General features: G+C 34.2%; 1 protein-coding gene across 10 annotated transcripts in view; it reads right to left on the reverse strand.

The window, feature by feature from the left end:
• Positions 1 to 398: 398 nt before the first annotated feature.
• The window catches only part of LOC138693436 (RNA-binding protein Pasilla-like), a 36301-nt gene continuing 14359 nt past the window's right edge, over positions 399 to 22340 (reverse strand). For 2 of the 10 annotated variants that reach the window (XR_011330310.1, XR_011330316.1), the window contains exons 4-9: positions 21380 to 21533; positions 20995 to 21225; positions 17488 to 17541; positions 12917 to 13591; positions 7548 to 7636; positions 399 to 981 (exon numbers count right to left, since the gene is read on the reverse strand). Coding sequence is in view for 1 of the 10 variants with exons in the window: in XM_069817390.1 (XP_069673491.1) it covers positions 12921 to 13591; positions 17488 to 17541; positions 20995 to 21225; positions 21380 to 21533 (1110 nt within the window). In the remaining 9 variants the exon portion in view is untranslated. Of the gene's footprint in view, positions 982 to 6670; positions 6837 to 7485; positions 7637 to 11816; positions 13592 to 17487; positions 17542 to 20994; positions 21226 to 21379; positions 21534 to 22340 lie in introns of all 10 variants that reach the window. The other 8 variants (XR_011330317.1, XR_011330318.1, XR_011330315.1 and 5 more) reach the window with 7 other exon arrangements.

The following is a 22340-nucleotide window of genomic DNA, read 5'->3' on the forward strand; positions in this document are numbered from 1 at the left end:
TAATAGCACGAGAGTCTTCAAGGATTATCTACAATAGTATAAACAATGTATAGAACAATGTGTGCTTCAATCCTGGAAAATGGTGTACTGAGATTTAATTTCTCATACTTTTCGGAATTATTTACAGGTTCCATCCTCAGGGTCCAATTGTTGGGGTTGTGATCCCGAGAATGAAACCAGCAAGTACTTCTAAAATGTTAGAGAAGTAAGGTCTTGTTACAAGAGAGGTAGGCTACGTCCAAAGTAAAAGGCAAAATTTGATATCATAAAAGAATTCAAAACACAACACTTAACATTTGTGGGAAAAAGAATTACTCCAGTATAACATTTACGAAATTACTGCTCATTTGTGAAATAAAATTTAGGATAGTTCTAAAGTAAATTTAAGAAATAACACATTTTAAAATATGTAAAATGTTTATTATATTTTGTACTATTTACACTTGAATATCAAGTAAGTATGAATATACTTATAATCTAAATTCAGTTCATAATTCAGTTTTTAAAGTATCAAGAACATCACAATTTTTACACAAGACTCATGATAAATCACATATATAATAAAGTCTCGCACTTTTTAGCCATACATGCGCAAATGCGACTAAAGATGACTAAATACGCCACCAGTTGTTTAGTGTTAAATAATGATTGCTTCATCTGTCATACTGTTCACTGCTTCTTTGATCAGGTATAATTCACCTAAGATCTGTAATAGACAATATTGTTCTGCTGCACGGATCTATAAGAAAATATTTTTCTGCAAGACTCTTACACAGTTGAGATTTAAACATTTATGCCTCCATCTTCATCATATACATTAATCTGGTGATCTAGTAGTATCTCTATAGACAGGATTAAAATTACAATCTGATTGGTAATCCTGTGTCATCATATTTGCAAATCCTTCCAGCATTGTTCCATATATATACACACACACCTTTGAACTCCGTATTTGTAACATTAAATCCATCTGGTATTGACCTGTAACGAGATTTCAACAATAAGAACAGATACTTATCGAAACAAGTATGGCTTATATTATCAACATCTTACTGCTACGAAAATTAAAGTACATTATAAAAAGAAACTAAAGTAAAGGAACTTTCATATACTGAGAGCAATTTGAATTTAGTGCCGTATGAGAGCAAATCTGATCATGTAAGTCTGGAAAAGATGTAGATCTAATAATTTCTTAAGAATAGGGATGGTCAACTACAAGATTTAAATTAAATATATGATCGTACACATTAGATCGACTATATTAACAGATGGAATACTGAAAACACTACTCAAGGGTAGATGAAAGTATCTTTTTCCAACTAAGCATGAAAGTATATTCACAAGTTTTGATATTTTATTCTATTGATATGAAAAACAGCATGGATTACGATTTTCGTAGTGTTCAATGATGTGCAAGAATGTTGGGTTTTTGCACCATGTCAATGATGTTACATCACCAGGGAATGAAAGGGAAGAGGAAGTTATCTGTTGAATCTAGAGCTGGAGAATAGCCCTCAGTAATGAAACCAACAGTGTCCTCTTTCCTGAAGATGGAACTGATACATAACCATGAAAAGTTGGATGTTTCAGCATCTGTAACACAGGACCCATCCCCCCCCCCCACCCAAAAAAAAAACTCGCACTACTATATGAATAATAATAAAATTAATGAATCTAAATCTATTTAGATTTTGGTCCCTATTCGAAATTCTTATCTGTGTCACTTTTTAAAAAAATTAAGGTTTGGAGAAAAGAACTTGCAATATTTGTCTCTTTTCTCCCTGGAAGAAGCAGTAGAGCATATAAATAATACACCCAATTCTGTAGGTCATGAGATGCAGTGAACTATGAAAAAGAGCAACTGTTTGTAGTTACTAATTAAATCTGTACAGTGAAAAATACGCTATTAAGGATAACGTGACCTTAACTGTAAAGATTACTTCAATTAAAAAGTGGACAGATGCTAAAATGGCTATTGTTGATGAACATGCAGGCAATAAATCACAAAATTTATTGGCACACACATTTTATTGGACGACTAACAGATACTATTACTGCAAGAATGTATGTCATAAAGTAACAATTAATTACGTATAGTGGTAAGTTCACACTATACTGGTTTCCAGTTTATGAACCGAAGTAGTTCTATGGACAAGGAAAAGTGCAAACTATGAGGTAGAACAGTGTTGTATGTGCATTGAAGGAGAAGATAACACTTAAGTGGAATTTCTCGTAAAAATGTCTGTTAGTGTCAAAATTAACAGGGACAGTGTAGCAAAAATATCTCGATTGCTGTACTGTTAGATTTTTACAGCTATTACTGTAACACTTGTACTTAAATTTGTGATAACTTTATGATGAATCATGAGCTACTACGAAGTAACAGAGCCTTGGTTGTAGGTAATAAGATACTATTTCTGGGTTAGTTACTTCAAATTCTGAAAATAAGCATAGTCAATGGATATTTTGATATTCATTTTTGTGGTTCCTACACAGCAAATTAAAATTCACAATTTTTATTCGCATATGTGTACATTAACGAATTTACCACCATGGTGGTCTAATGGCTAAAGCTCTGCAGTTACAATCCTGTGGACCCATGTTCCACCTTGGTGTACTCCCGATTTATAACTTGTGTTGAGCAAGTCCGTGGTCGGTAATACAGGAGTTTTCTCTGGAAGCTCCAGTCTCCCTGGCATCGCAACAAATCTCCATCTCATCTCATTGTGGGTGTAGCATAGTGTACACCAATCTCCTATTGTGCACTATGGGCAATGACCGTCAGTAAAAAAAAAACCACTAATTCCGTCCAATAGCTCATCAATAAAATATCATGTTTATTTGAAAAATGTTTTCCTGTATTTGTTGTTCAGCAACTTCAGGGCATATGATTCGTTACATTTTTAAATTTCTAATTACATAAAACAATTTAGTTTTACAAAATACAATAGTTATTTTGTATTTTATTACTTGTTTGTTCTCATGGTTATAAATACCGTATTTACTCGCATAGTAGATGCACTTTTTTTTTCCGATTCTTATAAAACAAAACTAGGCACATCCTTAATGGAAGGGGGGGGGGGGACACACACACGTATTAAAGGTGCACCAGCTCGATAGCTGAAATAATCTATAGAATATGTAACGATATATGGGCCGGGAATAATTTATATATCGATTGTGTCACACTTAAGACAATCAATAGTTAGCAGCAGTGGCATAAACAGATGATAACTTAGAACAATGAATATAGCGACAATAAGACAAGACACTTTATTGTTATTATTAACACTACCCTTATCTCATTCACTGTCAAGTTCAGCATTACTGCTATCATTTGTCACAGATTCACTCACATTCCTCTATGCTTCTATTATGCAGGGATTTTTTTTTAATTTTTAACGCGAAAAGTTGGGGTGCGTCCATTACGCAGGTAAATACGGTATTATGAATACAATTTCATTATAAAATGTTTATAATGTCTCAAAATCCACTGCAACCGTTTTCAGAGGGTTAATGTACATATATGTGAATAAAGATAGTCAATGGAGTATAAGGCGAAATATTTCAGTAGCTACATTACACAGACTGAAAAGGAGGGAGGGAAGTAAAAAGCATCAGAAAAGCAGACATGCAGAATTTGAAGTATGAAAAAATACATGACATTAAAAGATGTAATAAAATGAAAGACGATATTCAAAACACATCACATGAATTCTGACCATCTGGACCTTTATGAAACGATTAAGTCTTTTTTGCTTATAAATATTTGAGGTTAGAGTGCACAACTAACTCTTTCATTCATACTAATATGACTATTTGTAATTCCTGGACAATAATGCAAGAAAGAAGGCATACTTCATAAAATAAAGGCCAAATTCTGCATTGCAAAGACTTTATGGAAAGCTCGCGGAAAAAGACAAATTTTGATGTGATTAACTCGAAAGGTAGAAGAAATTTGCTGCAAGGCAATGCCACTGAAGAGTAATAAGTCAACATTGCACACACACACATTATGGAATGTAATATAATTGTGTGTGCAGGAATTCTGCACTGTGCCTTTCTCTTGATCTCCTACTCTTCCTCTATTGGCCTATGGGTTAAGCTACAACCAGTAACGCTGTAAGTAACATACAAAAGATTGCTCAAAAATACATGTCCCCATTCAACATGAAGTGCTGAAATAAATCTCCAGTTCAAAGTGAGAGAAAATATTTTTGATTAACATAAATTACATACATTGGTAAAAGATTACAGATATAACAGGGCAATAGGAAGGTGGAAAACAGACAGGAGAATGCTGTGTTTGCAGTTAAAGACCTGTCCATGGGTAGAATACTAGGAATGAATGAATTATCCACTTATGAGCTTTGATCAACATATTAGAAATTTGGATTCATAAAACCAACCTTATAAATACTGAAATGCTGCAAAGAGCAAGATTTTTATATAAAAATAACAGAAACTAGTAATTCTCATCAAGCCACTTTTAAACATTAGACTAAACGGCTATAAGCCAATAGAATGCATGTGTATTTTAAAATAATGTGAACATTTGCCAATCTATCACATTTGTATTATTTCGAGTAAAAAAACAAAGGTAATATTTCTACTGTGCTCTTTGAAAATGAATAAACGTGATGTAAAGGGGGTCACTGTAAAATGAACATCAAGGTTATTTCATAGCATTAAAGAAAAAATCTTTTACAATAATATTGTAACACATGAAATATCCACATTAAAATTTAATAGAAAATGTTTTAATTTACCACAGCTTATTCTCAATAGTAGTAGACTTGCAATTCATGTATACTCAGAATCCCTTGAGTGGCAGAAAAACAAGGAAAATGGTCTCATTCATGGAGACAGATGATGCTGACAATGATTAATGTAAGCGACATCAAAATGATTAAAAGAAACAGGAACAGAATTATAACTGGCTCAAATATTTAAGCTGTACCAAAGTCAAGAAAAATTATTTCATCCATTAAATAAGTGCATCTTTGTAAATGAAACAATTCTGGGCATGAAAATGAAGAAAAGTTTCTTGTTTATACTACCAAAGCAGTGCAGCGAAAATCTATTTTTCAGACCATAACATGCACGAAAAGATGCCTAAATAACTGGTAGAAATTCGTTCGTACCAGAAAATATTAAAATGTGGTATGAAGTAACTACGAAATTTATTGCAAATGACTTACAAGAGCTTATGAAATTTTAATTATTATGATTTATTAACATTTGTCTTCTTTGTTACAAGCAACATATGTAAAATATCATGTTAATGTTTTCCTAATCTTGCACTTTGTAACATTTCCATTGACGCAGTAATCATTATAGAGATCATAATCTTCGACCCGTGGAAAGGCTGTTGGAATGGATCCTGTGCTGCTTGGTTACCTTGGCAGTGTGAACTTAGATAACGGGGAGGGAAGGAGGCACCATTGGGTGAGCGGATGAGGGATCACATGCAGCCGGTGGGCTGGTACACCTAATCCTCATTCATCCCATACACTTTGGAGTGTACAATAGGCCTCAGTTTGGCCGACGTGCAAAGGGTCGTCCTAACTTGCCCATAGCCACCGTGACCTAACCTAACCCTAAAGATCATAATAAAAGAACACTTTTCTTTAAAGTTTAAAATATCTCTTGAATTTCATAACCACCTTCAATCCTTATTTATTTTCACTGTACGATTCCTTTTTAATTTTCTAGCTTTCTGTTATGAGAAGTGCTAAAGGAGAGGAGGGCTTTGGTGGATCAATCCCACCTGAAGTTAACCAGTGTACCTCATTCTGTTCCTTCCTTCTACACAAATACAGAAAGCGCAACTAAACTCGTTTCAGATCAATTCAGTTTTATAATTAACCTCTTTAAGAATTAGGCTACCTTCGATTATATCTGTGCACAAATCAACAATGTTCATGTTTTAATTTGTTAAATCTTCATTAAATTTTGTTTATCTTATTTACTTTTGTTTTTGTGTTAGCTGTTGCAAAAATAAAAACTGAATTAGTACTAATATTTAATATTAGAAATCTTAGCTGTAATTACTACTCCCATACCATTTTATGGTGTGACATACAAGGAAGGACACGTTTTCCATTTTGATGAAGAAATCTACTCACTCAAATGCCACTTCCTTCCCAAATTAAAAATGTTGGGTCAGCCCCAGCTTTCTACCTTCATGACAACCCACATTGAGCAAATTTAGCCAGGTGATCACACTGTACCTAAGCAATTAACTGTATAGAAAGGCCAAAGTTATACTGAAAGGACCATAGTGCCGAAGAAGTAGAATTAACTGCATGGCCTTTTTGTTACTACTGGGAAGAGCATAGCATTTTGTTTATGAAATATTTAAATTAATTTTATTCATTACCCTGTTCAGGTTCGCCATATATTTTCTAACCAGCAAAAATGTATGACCTATCATATTCAGCCTGTCTGTCTAGATTCAACAATTTTTTAACAGAGTAGCCACACAGAACATCAATTTACTTTAGCAATGTGTGTTATACAACAAAGCAGTTAACTAAAAGCATGCCTACTGAAATTTTGTAAAGGGTTTCTCACAAGAACTTCTAATGGTTAGTACATGAGTGGGAATACTAACAAAATTTTGTAAATAGAGGAAAACTGTTAATATTAAATATTATCCAGTAAATACCTTCTCCGAAATTGTATTTCATTGTTCTACATAAATATTATGCTTAATATTTCAAATTGCAAACTGAAATAATTAACTGAAGGTTGACAAAGATAGGCCCATTCTTAAGATACTGCTGCATCAGCTGATTATTCTCTTCGTACAAGCCAGTCTATTATACATTTTTCTGCAATAGTGAATAAAGTTCATTATGGAGGTTTTTCAGGATAAAAAAATTAAATCATACAGATTTAAAATCAATTATTTATAATGTAATGCTGGAATATATAAAGGTTTGCTTTACCAATAACGTCCAGAAACTAAGAGCAAAAAGAGTTATGCTACAAAATAAGTTACCGTTCATAATATAATCTTTCTCAGATGTTTGATGTATATTATCACGTTAATTTCTTATGCATCCACTAGGAAAACTTTTTTGTAACTATAATGGTAAAGTGGTAACCTCATTTAAATGTAGAGATTATGAAAACTATCAAATGCTCTGCAATTTCTGTTAACGAATTAAATGTATAATATTCCACTACTGAATAGTGAATACGAAATGAATGTCAAATTAAAACGTCTTGAAATGAGAATAATATAAATAACTAGCACGGTTTATTTGAAATGGTCAGTTGTTCCACCTGTTGTTGGAAGACATGCACGAAATCACAACATAATTCAATGAAATTTAAAAACTATTTTTTTTTGTTAATTAATTTTTTTTCGAAAACACTGAATTATATAAAAGTAAAATAAAATACAGCAATTATCTTAGGGAAAAGTAATTTAACTTCAATAAAACATTGAGCAGAAATTAAAAACAATTTAATTACCCAGAATGTTTATAGATTATGGGTAGAGAAACAGTAAATGTAATAGTAAATAAAATAAGAACCTCTTGAGTACTGGACATTTGTAACTGAAGTACAGAATATATCCACTGTAGCTTGACGATTCCTCAAGTTGCAGAACAATCTCCACAGCCTGAAAAGATGGAATCTATAAAGTGAAGGCCAAAGGTAAATTTCTTAGTCTAAAAAGGCACAGGAGATTTGTCTACTATATTAAAATTATTATTATGTGCAAGAAAACTATTTCGTGATTTGTTTAAAATTAATTATATTTATAACTATTACAGAGGATTGTGAGAAAATTTAACTATTAGTTACTGTCCTGTACTAAGTTAATTCTATTGTACACCATTTGTTGTTTCCTTTGCAATATATTTCGAATTATGAATTATAAGCATCAATGTAAAAACTGAATTTTCTTAGCCTTCATATTTATGCACCGAGATTTACTGGATCTGTTATAGTTTATTACTAAACTTACGAAGAACAAACAAATGATCCTCTAAAGAAGAAAGAAGAAGATTCATGATATTTTTCTAACTACTGTATGAAAATCCTACATATATAGTTATGTACTTAAGAGTCAATTATAAAATAGATTTTGTTTGACAACTGTGTCATGATTATTTATTTTACTTTCATTTAAATTTCTCAAAACAATACAGTCTTAGAAAAAAATTTTGTCGCACACATACTTCATATGTCACAAAAAGGAGGCACTGCGCATAATCAGAGGATGAGCAATCTGGGTTCACAAGAGATCGACTAGATGAGGTAATAAAATTAACTTTGTTTCATTGTATGTCATCCCTTAGTAGTCAGAACAAGTGCCAGGGAAAATAATTCAGCATAAATAAATAGTGTGGTAAAGACTGTTAACAAGTAAAGAAGTAAATTAATTTAACAAATATAGGAGGGGGAAGGTGGAGGGAGAGGGGGGGAGAGAGAGAGAGAGAGAGTAAAAAGAAATACATGACAGCAGATTCGAACACGCAACCGACTGAATTTGAAACAGGCCAAAGTTGGGAAATAAAAAATGAAGGGAGGTTGCAGGATTGAATAAAAATTAGTTATGTTAATAAAAAAAAATTTGACCTGGTCGGGAATCGAATGTGGGCCCGAGACCACAAACCAGCAGGCTACTAACTGCTCTACCAGAGAGGACATTAGGAGGCTTACAGCCGCTCAGCTTGAAGTCAATGGAGACAGCACACATACAAACATACCCATGTAAATCGCACATCAAAACTTCAACATTTCCACCATCAAGAGCAGGGATGCAGAACTGGGAAAGAGAGGAGTGGAAGCATGGGGAATGAGTTTTTTCCCCATCCACAATCCCCCGGCCTTGAATTACGTATCTGTGATGTCCGCAAGCACACTGAATACATATTTTCTCTCCCCCTACCATATCCAATGACGTGTGGAGTGGAAGGAAGGGATGAGTTACGTGTTCCAGCTTGTAACGTGTGCCACAATTGTAGCACAGTTCTGCATCCCTGACCAAAAGATACAACAAAACTTTTTTCTTAAACTGTACATTCGTCAAATGTGTTAGTAAGCTAATTGGTAGTCGCGTAATTTGCTAGGTATTAATGGAAGCAAGATAAAATGTACTTTTGAAACTTAAAAATTCTTTAAATACAAAAAAAATCTACAAGTATGAAATTTCCTTTTTGAAAACAGGGTCATGTATTAGTGTGAATTCAAATATGTAATTTTACTCATATCTATAGACAATTCGCAGTTTAGAAAATACCATGGAGTAGGAGTCTTCTTAGCGGACATCCCACCTCAATGTAATGTAACTTGAATTTATTTACATATTTTCTAACGTACAGAGTGATTCACGACTACTGACCCAGACTTTAGGAATCAGTTCTATAGGCCATTTGAGCATAAAATGTCATATGAACATGGATCTGATTATCATTAGTTAGAAAGTTATTCGTAAAAGTCCAAACATCATACTGTGAATTAGACTTTGGAGTTGTCTGCATCGTAGAACAAGCATTGAAACATGAACTAAATGGTGGGTAGCATTGTGACGTGAAGTACAGAGGTGAGGAGGAAGATATGTCTGGTGATTATCAGCTGCATTCATCAGGGACAGCTGTGTCGAGATATGGAATGCTATGCACACTATTCACATCTGTGCGGCCAAGTGCACCAAAGTGGAAGGAGGGATCATTTGAAAATCTATTTCCAAACTGATGTATGTTTATTTTATTATTAATACATTATTTTGAATTAATATTTCTGTGCATTTTAAGTAAATAATTCTTAGCTCTGCTCAAAACCAAGACTACTTTCGTTGAATTCAATCAGCTGCAACTCCTTGTTGTTTAGTCAACTGTCCAATCCTTAACATTAATAATCGGACTCATGTTCATAAATTTTATGCTCAAAATGGCCTATAGAACTGATTCCTAAAACATGGGTCATTAATCATGAACCACCCCATATATACAAACAATAAGAGGAAGCAGGTCTAAACCTATTCCATTTATTTGGTTATTGGAAATACAAATAAACATATGTCTAGTTATAAGCAATATAAATTGTTATAATTTTGAAGCAGTGCTTAGCTATAGTATTTAGATATACTTCTGTTATTCTACATACGTTAGAAAATGCGTAACTTATTTTAGTTATATTACAATGAGGGGGAATGTCCACTAAGAGGACCCCTATATATCCAATGGTATTTTCTAAACTCCAAACACTCTATAGGGAATGTCGTGAATTATAAAAAGGAAAGCTGCTGATTTACGAAATACTCTAAAGTCATAGCAAATGCTTTTTACATTTCTAGCAAATTCCGTGAATAAGAAATTTTTTTTCCGAAATTCCACAGTTTTAGCTTTTTGTACACTATGATGCAATATATATATATATATATATATATATATATATATATATATATATATATATAAAGATCGAGTGCAAGACAGCAAATGGCTTCATTGTCAAGTGCCTAGGCATTGGATCAACAACAACATATATTTACTTTGAGATTCCATGCTTGCAAAAATTAAAAAAGAATCAATCATTAAAAAAAATTTCCAGAAAGGTGACAGCGTCAATGTGCTTAACTCTTTCCCTAACAGCTGAGTATTTAAATGCTATCTACCAGTGTTATAGCAGACACTTTAAAAACAAAAATAACAAATGCACACATTTCGAATTTTTGTTGCGTGGACAATTATTAATTTATTCAGATCAAATTTTATAGACTTATCTCAATATGAATGGGGACCATAGATTTCACAACCATATAATCGGTTATCATTTAGCTAATAACGCAGAGCGAAATTGTACACCAAGGTATGAAAGCACTCCTTTTACACGAGTGTTATATCACACTGACACCAGGAAAAGGGTTAATATATTACTGAGCATCGCGGGCGATCACAGTCAATTTGATGAATATTGTCTCAAGGCATTGTAGTGCTATGTTAAAATGTGGATAGTATGTAATTTCTTCATATGCAAATGTATTTTGGTGCTGCATGTGACAAGATTGTGTAATTTGTACGTGTTAGATTATATAATCTGTGTTAATGTATGTTGTCCTTGGAAAGAAGGAAGTTACAGACAGAGTCCAGCGACCCACTTCAACCGGTGGAACATGTCCCATTGCCCGCCAACACCACCCCAGAAGCCCCGGCGATGTTAAAGACTGCACGAAATATTTGCCAGTCTCTGATTGACAGACCCCTTCATCAATCCTCTAACACCTGACTACACTGCTATATAAAAAGACATGACTTTCTAGTTACGATCATCAGTAACCCTGAAGGTGACTGCAAAGTTAGTAGCGGAAAGCTTGAAAAATTTCAGTGACTTAACTCGGCTGATAGCCCACGAAACCATTATTGCAAATGTATATTCTGTTTGTTATAACGTTAATTTGAAGAACTGTTTTTATTTCCCACTATGTTAAAAAAAATTGCTATTTTTAACCTCTTATGGCTAATATTTTTACACCACTTTCCCACGAATTTATTCAACACTTTACAAGGTTCTTATTTATATCTGAAAGAAAAAAGAAAAAATAAATAAAATATCCCACAATCAGATAATCCAATAAAATACTCAATTATTAAGTATTTACTACTGTATACAACATAAAACCTGCATCTCTACACACTCAAATTCATGAGATTCACAAACAAGCAAATATACTGAATATACAGTATATACTGACCCACAAGGTTTGAGAAACTAGTAGTTAAATTTTCACAATCTTATGTACATTTTACTTCATGAATGAATATATGAATGAACATATGATGTGAATTGACACAAACCTGACTTACAGTGACTGCTCAATGATAGAACTACACAATTTACATCCTTCTTGCTTCTTGTACCATGATTTCGTATGCGAAAATCAAGCTCCTTGGTTATGAGATGAAAGTACTAAAATAAGTAGCTTCCTTGTCAGTTATGCCTTTTCAACAAAACTTGTCAAAAGTACTGACACTAAAATGATAAAAACTAACATATTTTATATAACATGGATGATAAAGAAAATGTGCGAGTATGGTGGAATGAGGTGAAGGAACGAGATATGGTTATTAATGTGGAAATAATTAAATACACAGTATAAGTACAGTGAAGTGTCCCTTGGATTTCGTGCATTTTTATAATGCAACTTACCAAGGCAATTTATTGTAGATGACAAGATCACTTACCAATCCCACTTGTTCTGAATAGGTTTCTGTATATGATTGTAAACCCATGAAATAAGAGTGGGAAATAGATGATGAACATTAACAAATCAGACTAGTACATCTATCATGAAACATGACCTTATATATTAACGTCCAAGTACATCTAAGACATTCCAATTAGAAGAAAGGTGTTTTAAACATTTGTAAATACATATGCAGATAACTTTAAATTATACATTTTGGATTTCAAATAACTCAAGGAAAACAATAATGACAATGGATGTAGCAACATCTGCTGCAAACACTTCAAGAAGAATTCGTCACACATGTGAAGTGATGTGTCATGTCACGTCAGAAAAATTATCACACAAGCAGTGAAAGAAGAGTGATTACTTTTTTTTTTAATTGCAAAAGTTTTTAATTGGTGACCGATTTCTGTTAGCTCAATAAACAAAGAGAACAACAGGAAAGATGAATGAGAGGAGCCAATGTTGTAAACAGAAACAAATGAAAATGTAAAATTTTTAATTGACATTCAAACATCTATCATGGAACCAGATTTTGCAAGCAGGATGATTATATTTCTGCTATCCATGAAGTGATCTGTGACATGTGTGATGATAAAATTTTATTGCAAATCTTAAATCTAATAATTTGCATTATGTAAACCCACATATTTAAAACGAAATGAAAGAAAAAAAAAATAAAATAAATGCACATGTGGTATTAATTACTATTTTACTGCATGATGCCCAAAGAGCTGTGTCTTGCTCGTTTGGCTTCCTCCTCACTAATCCGCTGTTCAATCAGATACTGGGCCGTTGCAATAGCATTGGACGAACCAGTAATGGAGACAATACGGTTATTAGTGCCAGGAGCAAATGTTCCCTTCTTGGAAATCTGTATGTTAGCTCCACTGAGGTGTTGAATCTCTACTAAAGATCTACCACCGGGGCCCAGGATGGCCCCAACAATATTTTCTGCTATCTCCAGATCTGCTTTCTTCTCTTCATCTTTACAATCTGAAGGAGTGGGACTCTTGCACAGAGACTGATTTCCTCCCAAGTTGAAATTATCCATGGATGACCCTCCAGACACACTGCCTATAGGACCAAACACGCTGCTGTTTCCTATGCCATTTGCATGCATTCCTCGACTTCCCAATGGATGGTTACTCCCACTTCCGGTCAAGCCAAGGCCCATTCCAAGTATACCATACTGTGCCAAGGTTCTCATTGCCGCAGTAATTTCAGCTGTTGCCTGCTCTGAATAGCCACTCCCTCGCAGAGTCACTTTAATGTGATCCAGAAGCTGTGCAGTGAGTGTTGCACTTGCGAGACCTCCGGCTGGATTACCCAGATTCAAACTAAGATTCAAGCTAGACCCTCCTCCATTCAGCAACATTCCACCTACAACAAAATAAAATAAGGTTTCCATTTGCACACAACAGCAACATGACTTCAAAATAATTTATAAAATTTTTCTTGCCATAGCTCGAGACTTAAATTTTAAAATTTGAAAGGAACAGCAAACAGAGAATTCCTAAATCACAGACATTTAAGTAACATAGCTAGTTCTGAAAGGTGTCTTTCCTTCCAGACAGAAACACTGCTCTCACAATGAGCCTTGAAACTAATCTGTAATAACACATCGTTTCCCAACCTGTGGTTCGCAAAATATTTCAAGGGGTTCGCCAAAACTTTTCCGTAATGGCAGGTTTCGATGTTAGGCCTATTATTGTTGTTTCCTTCATTTCTGCAGCAATTTTAAAATTAAATTAACCCTATAATGTCCCTTGTTACATATGTGTAACATCGGGAATCTATCACATTATTTCCACAATTAATTAATATTTACCGCGAATGCCTGATTTATAGTTATGTAACAACGTTAGGAATGCACTTGATTTCACTACAATGGAAATTTGGTCTACCAGCTTCTTTGTGTTCTAACAATACTAACAACAGTACCACAACCTGACTAAGGAACGGTTACATGGCAGTCAGGCCTTTGATTTTAGATGTTAATGTGGAATTTCAACAAACTTATATTTAATTTTGTATTTTCAACAATAGCCTACTTCTTCTTTCCTTGTGGCAAATGCAGTTAAGTTGTCAGTTGTGTATCAGAATCGTTTCCGTTCACATTAAAATGGATAACTGGTTGAAAAGTGGAAGTTTGAAAGGGAAGCAGGGTTTAACAAAATCGCAAGTTAGTGTTGTGTCAACAGATCATTCAGATTCTAGTGATGTGTGTCAATCTGACAAAAGTGAACCATGTGTAAAGAAAAGAAAGCACGATGATAATTACATTAAGTTTGGATTTTCATATATAGGTGACAAGGACTATCCAAGACCACAGTGTGTTGTTTGTGGCGACATTCTTGCTAACAGTAATCTGAAACCTTCTCTACTTAAACGCCATTTAGAAACTAAACACCCCACACACGTAAACAAATCTGATTTTTTTACACGAAAAGCTAACAAGTGGAAAAATAATTTAACTACTTTTGTATCTGCTGCAACAGTGACAATGAGAATGCTCTTGAAGCGTCTTATCGCATTAGCTACAGAATTGCTAAAACTGCAAAACCTCATTCAATAGCTGAAGATTTAGTGCAGCCATGTATAAATGATGCAGTACAGTGCATGCTTGGAGAATCTTTCACAAAAAAAGTCAATATGGTACCATTGTCCGACAATACGATCAACCGCCGGATTAAAGACATGGCAAATTATTTCGAAAATGAAATTTTGGAAAGAGTTCATGCCAGTCCTCCTTTTGTGATTCAATTTGACAAATAACTGATGTTACCAATTTAGCCATTTTGTTACTTTTCGTCTGTTAAATTAATGGGGAGTCTGTAGAAGAGGAGCTACTATTCTGTAAACTTAAAAGAGAGAACTACGGGAGGAGATATATTTAAGTTAACCGACGAATACTTTTGCAAAAATTCAATAGACTGGACTCGCTGTGTAGGCATTTGTTCAGATGGTGCAAAATCTATGACAGGGTGTTATGCTGGGTTTGTTGCCAAAGTGAAATCTGTAGCGCCGAATGCTTCTTGGACACATTGTTGCAGTCATAGACAGGCTCTTGTTTCTAAACACATGCCCGATGGATTAAAATGTGTGCTGGATGATGCAGTGAAAATAATTAATTTTATCAAGGTTCGCCCTACAAATTCCCGCATCTTTGCAGTGCTTTGTGAGGAAATGGGAAGCATTTATAAGTGTTTATTGTCTCACAATGAAGTTTGGTGGCTATCTCGAGGTAGAACTATTTCCAGACTGTATGAGCTTAAAGACGAAGTTTATGTTTTTCTCACCAGCCATGCCTTTCACCAAGCAAAATGCATGGAAGATGAAATCTGGCTTCAGACTTTAGCTTATTTGGCAGACTTTCTCAAAAATTAACAGTTTAAACTTATCTCTCCAGGAGTCAAATATAAACGTTTATATTGTGCAAGACAGTATTGAATCATTCATTAAAAAAACTTAATTTTTGGGAAACGTGTTTCAACAGCAATCAAACCGAGTGTTTTGATACCCTTCACGACTTCCTGGTGGAAATCTTTCTTTGGACGAAAATGTCAAGAATATGGTTAAAGAACATTTGAAGGGACTTGGAAAAACCTTCAGAGAATATTTCCCTGCTATGTCCAATAATAACAATTGGATTTGCAATCCCTTCGAAGAGTCAACAATTTTAGAATCCACATTAAGCATAGATGAAAAAGAACAGCTTCTTGAAATTTCCAATGATTTTCAGTTACAGAAAAGTTATAAATCTTTGTCATTAATTGGTTTTTGGTTGAGTTTAAAGGAGTTCCCAGTGTTAGCGAATAAAGCCATAACGGCTTTATTACCCTTTCATCCACATATTTGTGCAAAAAGCTGTTTTCTTCATATGCCTATTTAAAAAATAAATACAGAAACAGACTGTGCTGAAAGTGATTTGAGACTTTATTTAACTTCTGTGGTTCCTGACTCCAAAGCTCTGTGCCATGGAAAGCAGGTGCAACCTTCTCACTGAATTCCAAGGAAGAGGTGAGTAATTACAATGAAAACTTGTATTTATTATTGCAACTAGGCCTACATGTTGTGTAACTTTTAAGCTGTAACTAGAGTAACTATAGGTTTTAACCATTAAGGGTTAAGTTAATTTAAGGTTATTAAACCTTTTGCTTGGAATTAAATTTTATGCATGTCTACTGTATGTATATTTAAAAGTCAGTGGTTCACTCAACTCAGATCATTGTGGAAGGGGTTTGCGAATCGAAAAAGGTTGGGAACCGCTGTAATAACATATTAAATCACATTCTGCTCGCTAGCCAACAGTATGTCATATAAATTTCCTCACTCCAGCAGTTTTCTGTATAAGAACATTTTATGGTCAAAATACAACTTTTGAAATATTATTGCTTACACTTAAAATAGGAATCATGTACAGCTCGATTCAATGATCTTGGCCCTTGTATTTGCTTGTTTGGCTAGTAAGCGAGCTGTGTGTTGCGTCTTAAGAAAGAAATTTAATCAGAAACGTGCATAAGAGGGGGAAGAGTGAAGAGAAAGAATGAAAATAATATCTATGCTCGTAACTGAGGGGCACTCCATATCAAGAAAATATAAGTCATCATGACATTGTTTAGTCAACAGACATAATGGTTAGTAACGGGACATGTGGAAGAATATTGTGTTTTAAGATGGAGTGTACCACAACATAAGGAAATGTTAGGTGTTATGACTGTGCGGCCTGACCTGTGTGACCCAGTCCGCCAGTAGTGATGAGTAACTCTCTCTTAATCAATCTACTCATTTTTGGAAGGACCAAAATCCCTGAATCAAGCTGTAACAATATTCTGAATCTGGAATATGTTACTTTTTACGTCATCACAAAATCATTTGTGTGTAGTGTACTTGCTAAATACTGCTGATCATAACAACATGTATACAATGAATGAGAATTGTATGTCATTAAGGACTGATACAAGATCTAACCTATATATCATCACTTATTTTCACTCAATACTTTCATAACAACACTTTTTATACTCATATATTCTTATAAATTTTCGTCTATTTAATTTACCGTGCTGTGATAGCAGGATAAATGCCATTTTTTTAATTTTGTGGAGTCAGTATGTATGTAGAACTTAGAGAGAAAGATTCAAAACTGACTTCAGTAATTTTATTAGCTTTTATTATCTGTACAATGCAGCAGTATGACAGTTTCAAATTCCTGAAAAAAGTACAGAAATTGTAACTGTTCTTACTGGGTGAAGAATTTATTTTTATGGACGTACCTAAAGCATTTGACTCCAATGGGCACGAGTACATATATGGATCGCTTCTGTAATCTGAAATTTCGAAAAATTTATATGGGCTTATTAGATCATTATCACCCGAAAATATAGTACAAGTACAGTAATTTGAAGTCAACCAAACCCATACCTAATAAATGTGGAGTAGTACAAGGCTCACCATTATCACCATTGTTATTTAATTTGGCATAAATTACGCATTGCGAAACATCGATTATGAAATCAGTGAACAATATGAATATCAATTATCAGAAAATCTGCTGTCTTCATCTGCATTAGCTTTTATTAATGACATAACATTAATTAGTAAATAAGAAAACTATGCAGCAACAATACTTCATTTGGCAGAGAGCAGTCTTGCATAATTGGGTTTAACAATCTTTCAAAAAGTAAAGCTATAGTATTAAGGAAAGAAAGAAAAGTTAATACAAAGGAAAATTACAATTTTACAAGGTTCAAAAATTTATTCAGTGGCCGATAAAAAAGAACATATTAAGCCCGGTTCCCACGGTGCTTGTTTCTGTATTGGATTGCATGCTGGGAGCGCTGACGGCAGCTCTGTGTGCTTGCTTGCTGAAAATCCTGCCCCTGGTGGCTGCTTTGTTAGCTATCAAACTGAATTTCGAGATTAGGTTGCTTGCTATTTTTTATGTTAGCTTGTATGCTAGAACCAAAGATGATAACATAGTATCACCACTGGAACCATGTTCCATGTTCATTGTTTCCAATTAAATCTGTTTCGCACTCTGTATTCCTTAGTTTCTAAGAAACAGCAATTAAATATCGGACTTTAGCTGTTTTACACTTCTGGTTTAATTACTTTATTACGACATTTACTATTGTTAACGTAGGACTTTAGTTGTTTTCCATTCACAGTTTAGTTTCTTTATGAGTGTTTGCAACAGATGAAGCAGCAGATGATTTTCCAATTTTAACTGTGAAAAGAGCCAGTTGTGTATAAATAGTAACCAACATAGTAACAAACACGGGAGCCAGCAGCGTACCCATTAGAGCAGCGTACCCATTAGAGCACCAAGCTTGCTGGTCAGCAAGGAAACAAGCACTGTGGAATCTGGAATTTAGATACCTTCACATTAATTTTACTAATGAAATTTAAAATGACAAATGTTATGATCTAAATGGCCTTGTACAAACAAAATTACTTAAATATGAGCATAAACTTAAGATTATTAATCAATATGTGTGGCCTAGTATCATATATCCTTTACAATGTGTGCCTTTAAATCAATTATCTACTGGGTTTTTAAGAGATCTTGACAAAAATAATTACTGTTAGTGACTGGTAAATCCGACCTGAGAACTTGGAGAAGTTAGGGGTGAAAATTGCTCCCCACCCACCACACTCTTCAGTAGCAAGTCTGTCAGTCAGTTTATGATTGTCAGGTGGTCGGGTCCTCAGTCTTGCCTGCCTACCTGCCTGTGTGTTGTACATATTGAAAACATTTGGTCTGGTGACCTTTCGCTTTCATGTTCTGTAATATATTACTAGCTCTTTAGTTTAGTTTTTTTTTTATAACAATTTAGTTTAGTTAGTGTGTTCTTCTTTATAATTGTTTCAAGTTTTTAGTTATAATAAATGTCGCCTTGGATTTACTCATTCAGCGTTAACATCTGACTCCCTCTGCCTAGTTTGAAAGCGGGAACCTGATTTCAATGCCAAGCCTGATTTGACAATTACTGATGATGACGCGTAATGAATTTCTTCGTTACTTTAGCCCTTTGTCCATTTCTTAATGATTCGAGGGAGTCTCGCTATCCTCCGTAACCGACTCAACAAGCCAACGAGATGACATATCTCTCACAATACAGGACCATCGTGGAGACGTTACAGGACAAGTGCAAGACCTACCGAGTCCTGTGGTATAGAGATAAATTTCACCCCATGTCAGGAATGGAACCACGGACTGCCTAGCTGGGAAGCACATGCTGTCGTAACTGCAGATCCTACACTTCTTTCTTGTGAACATTTATTGCTAGCTATTTTCACAACGCGACTTCTTAAAAGTTTTATTTTATTCTAATTTTACAGCTAAGTGCTGGCTGCCACTTTCTCTTAATTTGCAGTTAGCTTATCGAAACAATTTTGAAATTACTGATGAGTGTGATTAAATCGTAATTTATTATAGAAGTATGTTAATTCATTTACAGCTGTTGAAAGGATTGTGACTGGATTGGCATAACGTTTTCCTGTTAATAATTACACTACATCATAGTGAACTAGTATTTACTATTTAGCTGTAGTTATAGTCATTTTCAGAATATCCTCAGATCGCTTTAATGTGTATTTGCTATTTGATATATTACATTTAGGACACTGCAGTCCAAGTTTCCAATAATGTTTTAATTACCATCCGTCACAAATGTTTGATGGATAGTTAATTTTCTGTGAACTAATGTACGTAGTAATTTACCAAGTGTCTTAGAAATCTTTTCAAACTTATTTCCCTTCTGATTTTGTTGTCAGAAATATGCAATGTGAATTCGTCCGTTCTTGCAATAAGTCATTTTGGTTAATGTTTGAATTTCGGTATTTCTCGTGTGATTTAACTAAGTGTATCCAACCATTCGTATAGGGCTGTATTTTTAAACAGCGCCCTGTTTTTTGTAACAGAAAATAACCAAGTAATATGTAATAGTAAATAAAATATTTGAACAGATTAATGTGTTCAGTTAATGGGATGGCTGTTATCAAATACAGCTAAAACGGTTTCTGAGGCTAATATAATTGAGGCAACACCATAATGATTCACCGGTGAGTAAAATGTTTTCTTTATCAATAGTAGCGGTAGCAGGGCAGTCCCTTCTCTACCCTCTACCTCTATTTGTCACGTGTTTGTTGACAGCATGCGGACTATTAGAAGTGGAGTGGGTGAAATTCGTTACAGGGCCGGATTTACCAGTCACCAACAATAGAAACTTTGCTTTTTTTTTTTCTTGGTATCTTTTTGTTGTGAACTGATAAATGTGTTAATAATTACGTTTTTAACGTATTTTTTTCTTTGAACTATGCTTAGGCCTTGAAAATCTTACAGTTGGAGGAAAAGGGAGGTTAAAAATGACAAAATTCCTGTGCACTGCGAAAGTAGCGCCTTATGTGTGAAGAGGCTCTCAACCTCCAGTCGCAACTTTTGCAGGACTCAGACTGAACAGCATATGAACACGATGCACAACTTTTGCAGCTGCAGTAGAAAAGTTGCACAGCAAAAGCAGCAACGTGTGACTGTACCTTAATTATTGGTAATCATCCCATTTTATTTACTCAAAACAATATTTCGCTATGATATCTTAATTAGCTTGTAAAAAAGTGTATTTTCTTTGCCAAACAAAGAGAAAGTTATAATGAAATAAAATCAGCACCTGACAGCATCACAACAGCCATATTGTACATAACTTGTTCCTAAATTTTCTTCACTCCAATCCAGTCACTTTGTGAGACAACTACAACTAAAACCACAGCCCAATACTTACTTCCAGCTACTGACGAATTAAGACTAGCTGTTGAACCAAAGCTGCCAGACGGTGTTCTGTGACCACCGCCACCACCACCCAAGTTAGCAAATGGAGATCCAGTAGGACTGTTATTAGCCACAGGGCCTGTGACATGAGCGTAACTCACATTCAGACAGCTACCGCTCAATGGATCTTCAACAATTTTGCCGAGTATCATTTCACAAGCTTTTTTGTTGCTGTCAAAATCACCTACAAAATAAGCAAGACGAGAGTAATAAACTATTTACACAAAAAGCTCAGACTGATGAAACTAATTAAGAATAATTATATACTCTATATAAAATAAGAAACTATCATACTTCCATATGAAAAACAAAACCTGAAGATGAAGGCACCAACTTACCAATGATTGTAATACATCTTTCTTGTAATATTTGATCTTTAGCCTTCTGTGACAACTGAACATATGCACCACTGTCTTCTTTTATCTGTTTCACATAATTGCCGCCTTTACCAATGATCATTCCTGCAGTAGTGTTTGGAACTAGTATCTTAATCTGGAAAAAGAAATATGTCATTCACACTTAAATCCTTTATACATTTATAAAATAGCAATATACAAATTCTATGTATATGCTTATTCATTACTAGTAATACAATGTGAATTCTGTAACTCAAGATGTTATCAACAATTGTATTATTATAAGTAGCCTACTTTGATTTGGTTAAACAAAAAAGTTACAACTTGACTTAAGTATGGATTACCACTAACACTTAATTTAGCATTCACTATAATACTAATTGGTAAAGCAACTATGGACTGAAAAGTCCTGGGTTCAATTCTGGGTGGTGACACGATTTTTTTGTTGCCAAACTTCCAGCCTCCTATCAAATTATTACCGGGTCTTTCCTGGGGATAAAAGTTGGACCTCTACCTTCATGCTGTGAATGAAACAGTGCATAAGTAACATTGGGTGCAACGTCTAAAGGGCACAGAAGAGAATGATAATACGAGGTCAATACATCAATATATTTGAACAGAATGGCATCAGTTACTTAAGCCTTTGAAATCAAAATATGTTGAACGAAAGAAAATCCATTGTAAATGATCATCTGAAGAAAAGAATGTTACAGCTTGCTCATTTACTTTAGTGTTTTTAAAGCTTCATGCTTAAGGTCATTTGAGCCTGATTAGATTTGATTACAGAGGTACATTCTGTATTAACTAATTACACAATATCAACAGAGCAGTTGCAGCTCATAGTTAAAGACTCTGAAAAATACAAAAATCCAAAAATATACTGTGTACACATTTTTTTAATAATGAAATTTAGAATTTGAATTCGTTTCGAAATTTTACTCTG

Source organism: Periplaneta americana, chromosome 17 (genome assembly GCF_040183065.1).
Source record: "Periplaneta americana isolate PAMFEO1 chromosome 17, P.americana_PAMFEO1_priV1, whole genome shotgun sequence".
Classification (NCBI taxonomy): domain Eukaryota; kingdom Metazoa; phylum Arthropoda; class Insecta; order Blattodea; family Blattidae; genus Periplaneta; species Periplaneta americana.